General features: G+C 38.2%; 1 protein-coding gene across 1 annotated transcript in view; it reads left to right on the top strand.

The window, feature by feature from the left end:
- Positions 1–12,784, top strand: part of LOC115923254 (asialoglycoprotein receptor 2-like) — a 33,722-nt gene extending 20,938 nt beyond the window's left edge. The window contains exon 5 of the mRNA XM_030983666.1: positions 12,669–12,784. Coding sequence (XP_030839526.1) covers positions 12,669–12,784 — 116 coding nt within the window. The remainder of the gene's footprint in view (positions 1–12,668) is intronic.
- The last annotated feature ends 709 nt before the right edge of the window (positions 12,785–13,493 follow it).

Genomic DNA, 13,493 nt, shown 5'->3' with positions numbered 1-13,493 from the left:
TCAAACGGAATATTAATCTAAGCAGGGCATACGTGACTTTTAGGTGTGAATAAATAGTCATTATAAGGTGTCTTAAAACACCTATTTAAATGGAAGTCAAAGTTGCCATAAGTTCTGCGGTGATGATCTCGTGACTCAAACGGATTATTAATCTAAGCTGGGCATACGTGACTTTTAGGTGTGAAAAATTAGTCATGATTACGTGTCTTAAAACACCTATTTGAATCGTAGTCAAAGTTGCCAGCAGTTCCGCGGTGATGATCGCGTGACTCAAACGGATTATTAATATAAGCTGGGTATTCCGTGTTTTCCATGTGTGAACATGAGTTATTCTTGGGTGTCTTGATGGTTTCACAGTTACCATTTAAGTTCCGTGGTGATAATCCCGTGACTGTTGGCATATTTCTATTTTCACCAGTTGATAACTGACTGTTGGCATATTTTCATTGCACCAGTTGATAACTGGAGTGTGCATATTTCCAGTTGCACCAGTTGATGACTGAGCGTTGGCATATTTCGAGTTGACCCAGCTGACACCAATTCATTTGCATATTGAATATGGGGTGCGTGCAGATCTATGTTTTTTAAACAATTTATCTGAATTTACAGCATATTTCTTAATTACTGATGATTTAGTTATATGCAATTCATTTCGAAAATACTACAAATATAAATTACCAGTTATTAGGACATTTCGCTACTTCGTATAAATAGTTAAACATGAATAAGGGAAACATTAACTGTGAACTAAAATAATTTCAATAAAGTACAAGTATACGAAATTTTTTCGATTAATTCAATTATGTAAGTCTACTTATTACCAATGCCCTTACATTGGAAATACAGACGTACCAGTATTGAAGTATTGTTGCTGTTCAACGGGTTGGAAGTTTTACCAAATGGTTCTAATGGCTCAGCTAGACCAGTTGAATTATAACTGGCCTGGATCAACTGGATCATTTAGCCCATTTCAATTTCCAGGGTTACCAGATGGCATTAAATGGTTCATCAACTGGACCAGTTGCAACTAGCTTTCTCTTCTGGGATGTTTGCACCCCCCCCCCCCCACACCTAACCCCCTCTTATCCCAAACTGCTTCCGGCGCGCTTGGATCCAAGACACGATGTTCAGAAACGGGATGAGAACGTCATTATTTTGGTTCATTTATTGTGTAACATTTGCGTAATTATTGGGTTGACCGCGGGTTACAGTAACATACTTCCTCTTCGAAGTAAATTTCACGTGAATGAAGAACATGATTCATCTCAAGTCAGCCTCGTAATATTCACGTGAATTTCACGCAGATATTTTGACTAAAACTATCACTAACGCTTCACGTGTTTCTGTGACGCGATAATTTCGTTTATGAAGATGTAATTTCATAACCAAACAAACACGGGAGTATTAGGTTTACAAACCATGGTCTCCAAGGTAGGGATAATCACGTTATTATAATGGTGATATTGCAGTGACAATTGCGTGATTTAGTGAACGTGTGTTTCAAGTTACCTAATGCAATAAACGTATTAACACATTTACGTAAATGTCAGGTGTTTGCAGAACGTAACTCTCCTCGAGTCGATACCTTGTTATTGACGTGATTTTCACGTGATTTTGTTTATTGGGAGTAAAGTGATATACTGACAGTGGCGGATCCAAGGGGGACGTGCCCCCCCCCCCCGCCTCCCCCCCCCCAAAAAAAAAATCACCTATATCACCTTATTAATCAATCATGATACCCCCTTCTATCTTTCACTCTCTGTCACCGATTTCAATCTTATTCCCTCTTTCCATGAACCTATTACGGATGGACATTTATCGTTTTCTTAACGAATTCATTGTGATTGTCTCCGTCAATGTCGTCTCAATAACATTCCGTACATGTTTCTTCCCTTTGGTCTCATCATGGTCGCCGGCAAAAAGCCGGGACAGAATCAAGATAGTGATTTTACACATGTTAATCTACATGCGCAGAAGATAATTACTCGCCTAAATCATGGAAAATAGACGTGCAGTTCTGGCTTATAATCGGAAATTGTTGTTCCGTGTACTGTACATGTATTTTTTTTTTGAAAAACATGTTGATATTACCAGATAGAGGTTATTTTTGGATATTTTGGTTGTGATTTAAAATCCCGTTTCCCCCTATTTCCTCATAATATTCCAGAGTTACAACGCACAGGGCTGATAGAGATCATGGCCTTCTAATTGTTTTATAAGGTCATAGGTGTGTGCGAAAGTTTGCGAATCAGTAATAATACATTTCATATCACCAAAATCGTCTGCTTTTCAACTTTGCTGCTCTCCATTGAGGACGCTTTTATTTAAGACACACTTTTACAGAGCACACCATCCAAACAAAACCCAAGAGAGGGAAACTGCTCCTTTGTCAATGACCGAAAATGCTTACGCAGTCGTTATTGTTAAAATAGCTGAATGTTCTCATTAAGATGCACATAATCAGAAGGCGGCGACTATGATTTGATCAAAGAAAGAATCACGTTGAATGTCCATCCGTATTAAGCCCATGCTCTTTCTAACTTTCCTCTCTTCCTTCCTTTCTTATTTGGAGAGGGTGGATGGGCTGTCTAGGCCTCCTGAATTCCTTTTACGTTTCGTTTGTTGTTTACATGCAGGTATCTTTTTCCATTTCCATTTTCGGAATTACGAACCCTATTTCATGTTCGGAATTATGAACCCCTATAGGTATGGGAAATTTGTGTTTCGGAATTATGAACCTTCGGGAAAACGAGTGCCCCCCTCCCCCCCCCCCCCCCCCCCCCCCTCCCAGTTCATTTCCCTCGCTGCATACCTTTTACACCATTCCTCCTCCTCCAATCCTTTTCTCTGTTCCTTTTTATCTCACTCTCCATTTTCTCTCCCATTTCAGTCTTTTAAATCTTTTAAATCAGCATTTCAACTTATTTCCATTTTACTCAGGGACGTCGCTACAGGGGGGGGGGGGGTGGATGGGGGTGCGACATCCCACACCTGTCAGGATATTGTCGATAAAATTGCACTGCTCTCAGGAAAAATGAATAAAAGGGGAGGGAAATTTTGTAATGCCTAAATCACCCTCCTTTTCACCGAAGAGGCTCGTGCAGTGACGTCATGTGCTATTGCGCGATACAGCTCCGAAACTGGGCTTTTCCTCAAGCGTTCTGAGTCGGTCATTTTTAAAGCTAGATTCCAGAATTATTGATGATTTCTAAGAAAAATCATTAACATGTTCGGAATCTCCGTCAAACTTTTCTGGAGTAGGGGAAGGCGGGCGGATTTTTTTAAAAGTTATTTTAATTTTTGTCTTAAAATTATTTTCCCCCATTTTTTGTTAATTTTTTTTTTATTTTTTCATTAAAAAAATAAAAGAATATATATATATATATATATATAGGACACAAGGTAGTTATTCACGGCTAACAAAAATAACAAACAACCAAATTTGCGTTTATGTCGTGGCTTTATTAACATTTTGAGATGGACGCTTATTTTGCACATTTTGATTTTCTGGGTGTCATAACAAAATAACCCAGATATATTGAATCATACAAAATGCTTACAAATGCAATGCTAGGCCCCCCGCCTATGAAATCGAGTGATGCCTAGGCTAAACTTATATACATTAAGTCATTATATCAGCCCCCCGCCTATAAAATCGAGTGATGCCTAAAGTTATGCTAGGCCCCCCGCCTATAAAATCGAGTGATGCCTAAAGTTATAGAATATAGATGTATATATATACCAGCCTCTCCGCCTGTAAGATCGGATGATGCCTAAGATTAAAGCGTGACACTCTGAGTTTGAAAATGTGTAGGTACAACTAGGTCCCCCCGCATTCAAATCGAATGGGGGCCGGAAAACTAAGAATTGACATGCGAACAAATTCGACTGAATATACATTGGCAACCCCCTCGCATGTAAAAATTGAGTGGGGTCGAAAATTATCGGATGACAATTATTGATCAATAAACTTATCAGTACCATGTGATCAATGATTTACCCATACAAAACCGGGTAGGGGCGAAACCCAATGGGAAAAATTCCCCTACGGCCCACTTTCTTTGTGCACGACGCAAGTTGATGTGCGACCAGGCCAAATGCCCCCGGCTCTGCATTAACTTCATAAATCACTGACTAATTTATTACATAAACCCTATCCGTACCTTTCATACCTCAAACCCTAAATCCTTTCCGTACTAATACGTATACCTTGGTCCTTGGCTACTTCGAACCACCAAGCAATACTTAATTTATGCCACTAATATACTAAAAATACTTTTATTGGTGGAGATAATGGGGAGGTGGTGGGAATGTTTAAGACTCCGTAAATTTTTCTTCTTGTCCATTCAAAATGAAAGCCATAACTAGAATGAAAGCCCCTTCGTGCTATTTTTAATTTGCTGGCGGTATTTTCCGCGCTTGCTTGATAAGCGTACATACGCTTGTACATTTCCTTCCAATGTAATACAAAGTATTACATTTCCTAGCGCGTGAATTTCCCTCAAAAATGTAAACAACCTCTTGACCTACATTTTGTCAGCCTGTCAATAAACCATTTTAAATCGTTGTCTACTCTTTAAATTTTATTATTCACGGCTAACAAAAATAACAAACAACCAAATTTGCGTTTATGTCGTGGCTTTATTAACATTTTGAGATGGACGCTTATTTTGCACATTTTGATTTTCTGGGTGTCATAACAAAATAACCCAGATATATTGAATCATACAAAATGCTTACAAATGCAATGCTAGGCCCCCCGCCTATGAAATCGAGTGATGCCTAGGCTAAACTTATATACATTAAGTCATTATATCAGCCCCCCGCCTATAAAATCGAGTGATGCCTAAAGTTATGCTAGGCCCCCCGCCTATGAAATCGAGTGATGCCTAGGCTAAACTTATATACATTAAGTCATCATATCAGCCCCCCGCCTATAAAATCGAGTGATGCCTAAAGTTATAGAATATAGATGTATATATATATACCAGCCTCTCCGCCTGTAAGATCGGATGATGCCTAAGATTAAAGCGTGACACTCTGAGTTTGAAAATGTGTAGGTACAACTAGGTCCCCCCGCATTCAAATCGAATGGGGGCCGGAAAACTAAGAATTGACATGCGAACAAATTCGACTGAATATACATTGGCAACCCCCTCGCATGTAAAAATTGAGTGGGGTCGAAAATTATCGGATGACAATTATTGATCAATAAACTTATCAGTACCATGTGATTAGTGATTTGGAGGCATAATTTGACAAATTACCGCCAAACGAGAATATATTTATATATGATCGGCCGCCAAATCACAACGTTGTCATCACATTACAATAAGTTGAGGGACATCTCCATAGAGGCCAAGCGTATTCAAAACGCACCACAAAAGGGCGCACAATCAGGTATGGGCTTTTACACACACTGTCCATTTTACGAGCTCATATCTCCCCGAATATATCTTGATGTACAAAAGAACCCGATTTTATGAAAATTCAGGTATAAGACTTGCTGTAGATGCCAAATTTGTCTACTTTTGTGAAAATTTTACATAGGTACCTTTCGAGTTGAAAAATAGCTTACAAGGCACTTTCTAGGGCAATTAGCCTGCCACAACACGCGTTTTCACATTGACGCGAGGTGGAATATTTCCAGCCGGATTTCCAACTTTGGCGGGGCGTTTCACTGTCGACACGTTGTTCATTCACAAACAAAACAAAACAACAACAACAACAAAAAAAAAAAAAAAAAAAAAAAAACCTACATAATTAATTGCAACAGATCCTTATGCATATTCATGAAAAATTTCGTGGCAATTTGCAAAAATTCGCCATAGGTACCTTGTCAATATTCATAAACCTTGTCAATCCGACTAGCTAGCAAGGCCATTTTGCCCATGCCATAGGTGTACACACAGTAGCATGCGCGTGCAACAATTGTAATACGCGATGCTGATTGGATAACTATCGTTAGAGTATGATGTCGCATAAGGTTAGCGCGGGATCACTTCATAAATATTCATTCCTTATGACCTCCCAACGGCTCTCAACGACTGGCGCGCGCGTATGCAATGTGCACACTACGCGCTAATTGGTTTAATCTGTTTTACATTGCGCGTATGCGAATAAGGTCAACTCGTGATAGTTATATGAATATTCATTAATCAGTACCACCAATGGGCTCTGATTGGCTGTATGTAAATGAAAACAATACGTCATACCTCATTAGGTTTTGTCCCCTGACGCGTATTAACTTGTTGTAATGAACGATTTCTGTGCCCTAAGGGAATATCTATGCTTAACTATTTACACTTTGGTGGAATTAACATTTCAATTGGCCAAATTAACCAATGTACATGTACAGGCATGTACTTTTTCGCCCTTAGCTAATTTTTAACCCTCTAACAGACTACAGAGTATCGTAATAAACTTTTCTCTACAACACCGGCACATCATTATGCCTAATTCATTCCCCTCAAAGAGGTGACTAAACCGTTAATGCCCATTTCGAAATGAAGCATTTACTGGTCATTTACCAATGTCCACCTAAACCTGCCCCATATAACCATTATTTACTCTCCACAACTTTGTTACTCCCAAAATAAGGCACTCTTATCCCAACAACAAAAACATGATCTTGCGGTGCCGGACTCAAACTTTTTTGCGCCCAATAAACAAAATCACGTGAAAATCACGTCAATATCAAGGTATCGACTTGAGGACAGTTACGTTCTTCAAACACCTGACATTTACGTAAATGTGTTAATACGTTTATTGCACTAGGTAACTTAAAACACACGTACACTAAATCACGCAATTGTCACTGCAATATCACCATTATAATAACGTGATTATCCCTACCTTGGAGACCTTGGTTTGTAAACCTAATATTCCCGTGTTTGTTTGGTTATGAAATTACATCTTCAAAAACGAAATTATCGCGTCACAGAAACACGTGAAGCGTTAGTGATAGTTTTAGTCAAAATATCTGCGTGAAATTCACGTGAATATTACGAGGCTGACTTGGGATGAATCATTTGAAATTATTTTAGTTCATAGTTAATGTTTCCCTTATTCATGTTTAACTAAATGTAATTTATACGAAGTAGCGAAATGTCCTAATAACTGGTAATTTATATTTGTATTATTTTCGAAATGAATTGCATATAACTAAATCATCAGTAATTAAGAAATATGCTGTAAATTCAGATAAATTGTTTAAAAAACATAGATCTGCACGCACCCCATTTTCAATATGCAAATTAACTGGTGTCAGATGGTTCAACTCGAAATATGCCAACACTCAGTCATCAACCGGTGCAACTGGAAATATACACACTCCAGTTATCAACTGGTGCAATGAAAATATGCCAACAGTCAGTTATCAACTGGTGAACATAAAAATATGCCAACAGTCACGGTATTATCACGACGGAACTTAAATGGTAACTGTGAAACCATCAAGACACCCAAGAATAACTCATTTTCACACCTGAAAAACACGGAATACCCAGCTTATATAAATAATCCGTTTGAGTCACGATATCATCACCGCGGAACTGCTGGCAACGTTGACTATCATTCAAATAGGTGTTTTAAGACACCTAATCATGACTAATTATTCACACCTAAAAGTCACGTATGCCCAGCTTAGATTAATATTCCGTTTAAATCACGAGATCATCACCGCGGAACTGCTGGCAACTTTGACTACCATTTAAATAGGTGTTTTAAGACACCTAATAATTACTAATTTTTCACACCTAAAAGTCACGTATGCCCAGCTTAGATTAATAATCCGTTTGACTCACGGGATCATCACCGCGGAACTTATGGCAACTTTGACTACCATTTAAATAGGTGCTTTAAGACACCTAATCATTACTAATTGTTCACACCTAAAAGTCACGTATGCCCAGCTTAGGTTAATATTCCATTTGAGTCACGAGATTATCACCGCGGAACTGCTGGCAACTTTGACTACCATTTAAATAGGTGTTTTAAGACACCTAATAATTACTCATTTTTCACACCTACATATCATGGATTCACAGCTTAGATTAGTAATCAGCTTGAGCCACGTGATCATAACCAATAAATTTATGGTAACTTTGAAACCATTTAAAGAGGTGTGTAAGACACCTCCGAATTACTAATTTAATATAACCAGAGATTCACGGACAGAACAATAAGACGATTAGCCGGTGTAAGCAACGTGATTATTACCATCAACCTTGGATAACCTGTGAAACCAATCGATAAAGGTGCTTACAAGACCAAATAATTACGTATTTATCGCCACCATCGGTTAACGGACAAAAAACTCGTTGCCTGGTCAAGTGGTTATTTGGTCATAAACACTCCACTTACAAAGGTAAGTGGAATCACGTTATTCCAGTCGCGTAATAAACTGGTGGTTTTTAGGTCAAATGAAAACGTGAACAGGAATACCTTTTTTGTTTAAATGAAGGCACGTGTCGATAACGTTTAAATCTAGTTCAAAAGGCGCTATACTTTAAAATCACTTAAAATACACTCCCAAAAGAGGTTACTTTTTAGTGTTCTGTTTATTGGGCGGGATTTACTTTGCTACCCGAACAGACTTAAAGGGAAAGTCCACCCTGAAATTAAGTTAGTTTTAATAGGAGTAGAAAAATGAGAGAAACAAGTCAGTGAAAGTTTGAGCAAATTCCGATTAAAAATAAGGAAGTTAGGATTTTTGAAGTTGTGATCAATCAAACACAAATTGGCAACTCTATGACGTATCATGCGAGCTCGACTTCCATTTGCTCAGTACTAAAAAAATCTAAAATTTTCATTTTTTCTCAAGAAAAATTTCAACCATACATGCACCCTAAATATAATAATTGCAAATATGTTTCTATACTCCCCCTGCAAGGAACAAATATATATTCCGTCATCAATAACGAAGAAAACATGATTTTATGGAATATTATGCACAAAGCAAATGAAGGAGAGCTCGTGTAATAAGTCACAGAGTTGCCAATTTGTATTTGATTGATCACAACTTCAATAATTCATAACTTTCTTATTTTCATTCAGAATTTGCTCAAACTTTCACTCACCTGATTTTCTTATTATTCTGCCTCTATCGAAACAAACTTATTTTGGGGGTGGACTTTCCCTTTAAACATTGAAATATAAGAACGCTGACATATAAGAACACTGAACTATAAGAACATTGAAATATAAGAACAACGTGTTTTGTAACATTATCATTGTTTAACTACTTGGATGAACCGAGATAGGACAGGCCCTCCTTCAGGTCAGTGATAAACCTGTCCAAACCCTCATTGGAGAGATGCAATCCGTCCGGCCTATATAAAGCCCTATCCTTATGCCTTATGTCGGGGTGTGGAATGGCCTTTCCCCCATTCCTGCCGGCCAAGGCGCTAGCGTATCGGTTCGTGGCCCTCCTTCTATCGTCTAATTTTTTCTGCTCTTCCGGACTACAGCATTTATATTCTACCCGTTCTAGGCTGTCAGACCATATTATTGTCGTCTCAGTGTTCGATGTGATTAATCTGTTCACCGAATTCGCCATCGCCCTCTTCGAACATCCCTCTATGTCATTCGTGCCCACGTGTAACACTAAAACGGTCGGCTTCGTCAGGCCACTGGTAATCGACTCTAGCCATGCGTTTGTTTGGTCCAAGCGAAGGCCCCGCTTTCCAGCCCAATGGATGACCGTCCCCAAATCCATATCGGCGCAGCCAATCCGCTCCGCCCTGCGATGGGCCCAGAAAACGATAGAGTCGCCTACTATCCATATTTGTTCTGTGGACAAAATAAGAAAAGAGGACTGGGCAGCATTTTGTATTCCAAAGAACATGCGTTAATGTGAACTTGAAATCCCATTATATTTTCTTGCTCTTGTTCTGCATGTATGTTTGTTGTCTGCTTGACTTCGTTTTCATTTTCATGTTGTAGCACCATTATTATTATTATTGCTATTATTATTATTAGCTTATTTAACCTCTCGAGGCGAGGGACTTATTCCTCTGTGTGTTGTACATATATTCATTCCTGTGTATGCGGCCTCACCCTTACATTATTGGCCCCGGACACGTTAACCTCATCATTCACTCTGTTATATTTTGTACGTATACCTGGCGAATCAAATCAAATCAAATCAAATCAACCCCAACGGTACTTTGCAACATTGCTCATATTTAAACAACCGTATCAATATATCTGCGATGCGCTGAGGAAGCCCATCGACCCATGTGCTGTATATGGGCGTCCGAGCAGCCGGTCATAGCCAACATTTGGCCGCCAACATATCTCTGTATGACATGCATCTCTTTATCATGGCACTGAACTCATGCTTGGTGAGAGGAAGTGAACCATATGAGCAAAAGAAAGCCTCCCCACTTCCCGGGCGCATTTTCAAATATACAGTATAAGGACCGCCTTTACGGGACAACTACCCGCCTCAATTTCGTGTATTGAAATGGTGCAACCGTTTCCCCTCGGATCAGTTTTCGATTCCCTTAAACTAAGAGAGACTCACCCGGCGATGTGGTGCACTGCCGGTGACTGCCACGTCCGTAAAGCGCAGCATTCGATCCCGCCTATGCCGTAATGCCACTGTGTGATGTGCGACCAGGCCAAAATAATGATATGGACTCTCCTTTCTAACCAGGCCCAACGACAAAGGCCAGCCCAAAACCCGAGTATAATCCCGCTGGTCGCTCACGAGAAGAAATAATTCAGCGTTATATATCCAACTAATTATTCCAGTGCAGTGCTAACTTTAGTATTAATCCAAATCCTCTAATAATGTTTTAGACTCCGTAAATTTTTCTTCTTGTCCATTCAAAATGAAAGCCATAACTAGAATGAAAGCCCCTTCGTGCTATTTTTAATTTGCTGGCGGTATTTTCCGCGCTTGCTTGATAAGCGTACATACGCTTGTACATTTCCTTCCAATGTAATACAAAGTATTACATTTCCTAGCGCGTGAATTTCCCTCAAAAATGTAAACAACCTATTGACCTACATTTTGTCAGCCTGTCAATAAACCATTTTAAATCGTTGTCTACTCTTTAAATTTTAATAAATAAAAACACCGGAGAAGTGAATATTCCACTGACGTTTCGGGCATAGCCCTTTATCGAAGTGATTCAAGCATAAACAACAATATACAAAATCAAAAATATATAGGCGACGCTTGGTAGTCAAGATGCAAAGGCGCGTGAGAGTACGCGAAAGAAGAGAAAAAGAGATAGAGAAACGTCACAAAGCTCAAAAGTTGGACCATTGTGACGTGAGAAAATAGGAGAAAATTAGAAATATAGGGAGCGTTAGAAGAGCGTATCTCCAGGGGAGATACGCGGAAAGCAAAAGAAAAGGAAAAGAAAATATATATATATTTTTAAATATTTCGTGCCTGGCTAATATGCTGACTAAGTTGACGAAATAAATCGTATATTTATGTCGTCGAGGAAAATGATAATGTGCGCATACGCACGTATTGTAGATAGTGCATAGGAAAAATTATTTACTAAGCTTTCGGCCCCGGGTTTATGGGATTACATTTGTAGACCGTATTTGTCGGTGATCGGGGCTAGTTTTGTTGGTAATTGGTGGCCCAACCCCACACACACACACACACACACACACTGAAAAAATGTCTAGCGACACCCCTGCTTTCACTCCCATTGTTTTACATCGGAATCGGTATCACCCTCTCTCAATCTCTCATTCGTTCTCGACACCAGCACGTGAACATCAACAGGTAAATAAAGACTCAAGACACGGTTTATTTGTTGTTCAGCTACTGTTTGCTTCTCGTGGTTTTTTCTTTTTTTTTCGTTACATGAACAACAATAACAAAAATAACATATGTACAATAATATAACTTCATATAATACCCATGTGAGCAATTGTTTTGTTGATAAAGGATAAAGGATGAGTTTTGTCACATTGTTACCATTCCCATCTCATTGCATGTGTATAGACAAGCCATGGTGTGATTGTATCCCCAAACAAAAGATGACGCAGGAACGCCCGATCCGAGTCACGATCAGCCTCTACCATCCGTCGGTTAAAATGCACAAATTCGGCTAGTTGAGGAGAAAGAGGAGTGCGTGTGGGTGTGTGGCGGTGTTATGTCAGACATAGCACCACCACACACTCACTCGCACTGCTATCTCTCTCCAACAAACCGAACAAGTGCAAGATAACTGACGAATGAAAGAAGCAGAAAGTTTCCCAAACCGAGCGCCTCCCATGTATCCTACGTCACCAATTGCTAGGAGATAAATCACTCCATGACTGCTGTACACACACGCAATCTGACGGGAGTGGTAACAATGTCACGAAATAATCCTTTACTCATTATAAATAATAATACAAATAACAATAATGAAACTAATATAATAATAACGATAATTAAATTTAATTAAGTATGTGGGATAAACTAAATTATACTATCATATAAATTATACTAACATGTAAATTATACTAACATATAAATTAATCAATAAAGAATAATTATAATTAGAGTACTATAATACTAAGCAATAATAGGTAGATACATATGATTTATTATGGTAAATAAAATAAAGCTATGAGAGACAATAGACACTATCATGACAAGGGCTTAATACCCTATAGATGTTAGAGTTCTTCTCATCTCAACCCAACAGACCCCTCTTACCAAATCATGGAGTTCGATGTCACTAGCACAGGCATCTTCAGGAAAGAGGAAGTAAACAGCTCTGCGTTTGGTCACAACCAGACGCATCAACAAAGATTTATCTAGTTGTGATCAAATGCAGAGTTTGTTCTTCTGCCATTCTGAAGGAGAAGCCTGTCCCAGAGATATCGGAGAACATGATTTGATCTTAAAGCTGTTTGGTTCAAATGAGAATGCAACCCAACGTAGTTAATATCAATAATAATATCAATGTTTATGACGATGATGATGATGATAATAATACTACTACTAATAATAACTAATATTAATTATAATAATCTTAACAATAATTATTTAAAGGATAATGGAATAATTATATTAAAATATTAATTATAATACTCTTAACAATAATAATAATTATTTAAAGGATAATGGAATAATTATATTAAAATATTAATTAAAATAATTTTAACAATAATAATAATTATATTAAAATATTAATTATGGTCTTAACAATGATAATAATTATTTAAAGGATAATGGAAAATAATAATAATAAAAGCAACAACAATAATAATGTAAATACTAATGATAACTAATAGTAATTATAATAATCTTAATTAAAATAAAACCATCATCATCATCGTCATAAAACACTATTAATGATAAAAGTTTCATCCCACTCAGCTAAAGGTAATGCACAGTGTCAGTATCAGCCACCAATTTGACGGGCAAATACAATTACACCCCTCCCTCCCTCCGCTCCTGGCTGGGGCCGAGGAGTAAGCTAAGTGAGGGACTATCATCGAGGCTTGTTGAATACCTCACCACCTAT

This window comes from Strongylocentrotus purpuratus, unplaced genomic scaffold (genome assembly GCF_000002235.5).
Source record: "Strongylocentrotus purpuratus isolate Spur 01 unplaced genomic scaffold, Spur_5.0 spur5_scaffold_13, whole genome shotgun sequence".
Taxonomy (NCBI): domain Eukaryota; kingdom Metazoa; phylum Echinodermata; class Echinoidea; order Camarodonta; family Strongylocentrotidae; genus Strongylocentrotus; species Strongylocentrotus purpuratus.
Note: the sequence above shows the minus strand (reverse complement) of the source record. Positions and strands in the feature narration are given on the sequence as shown.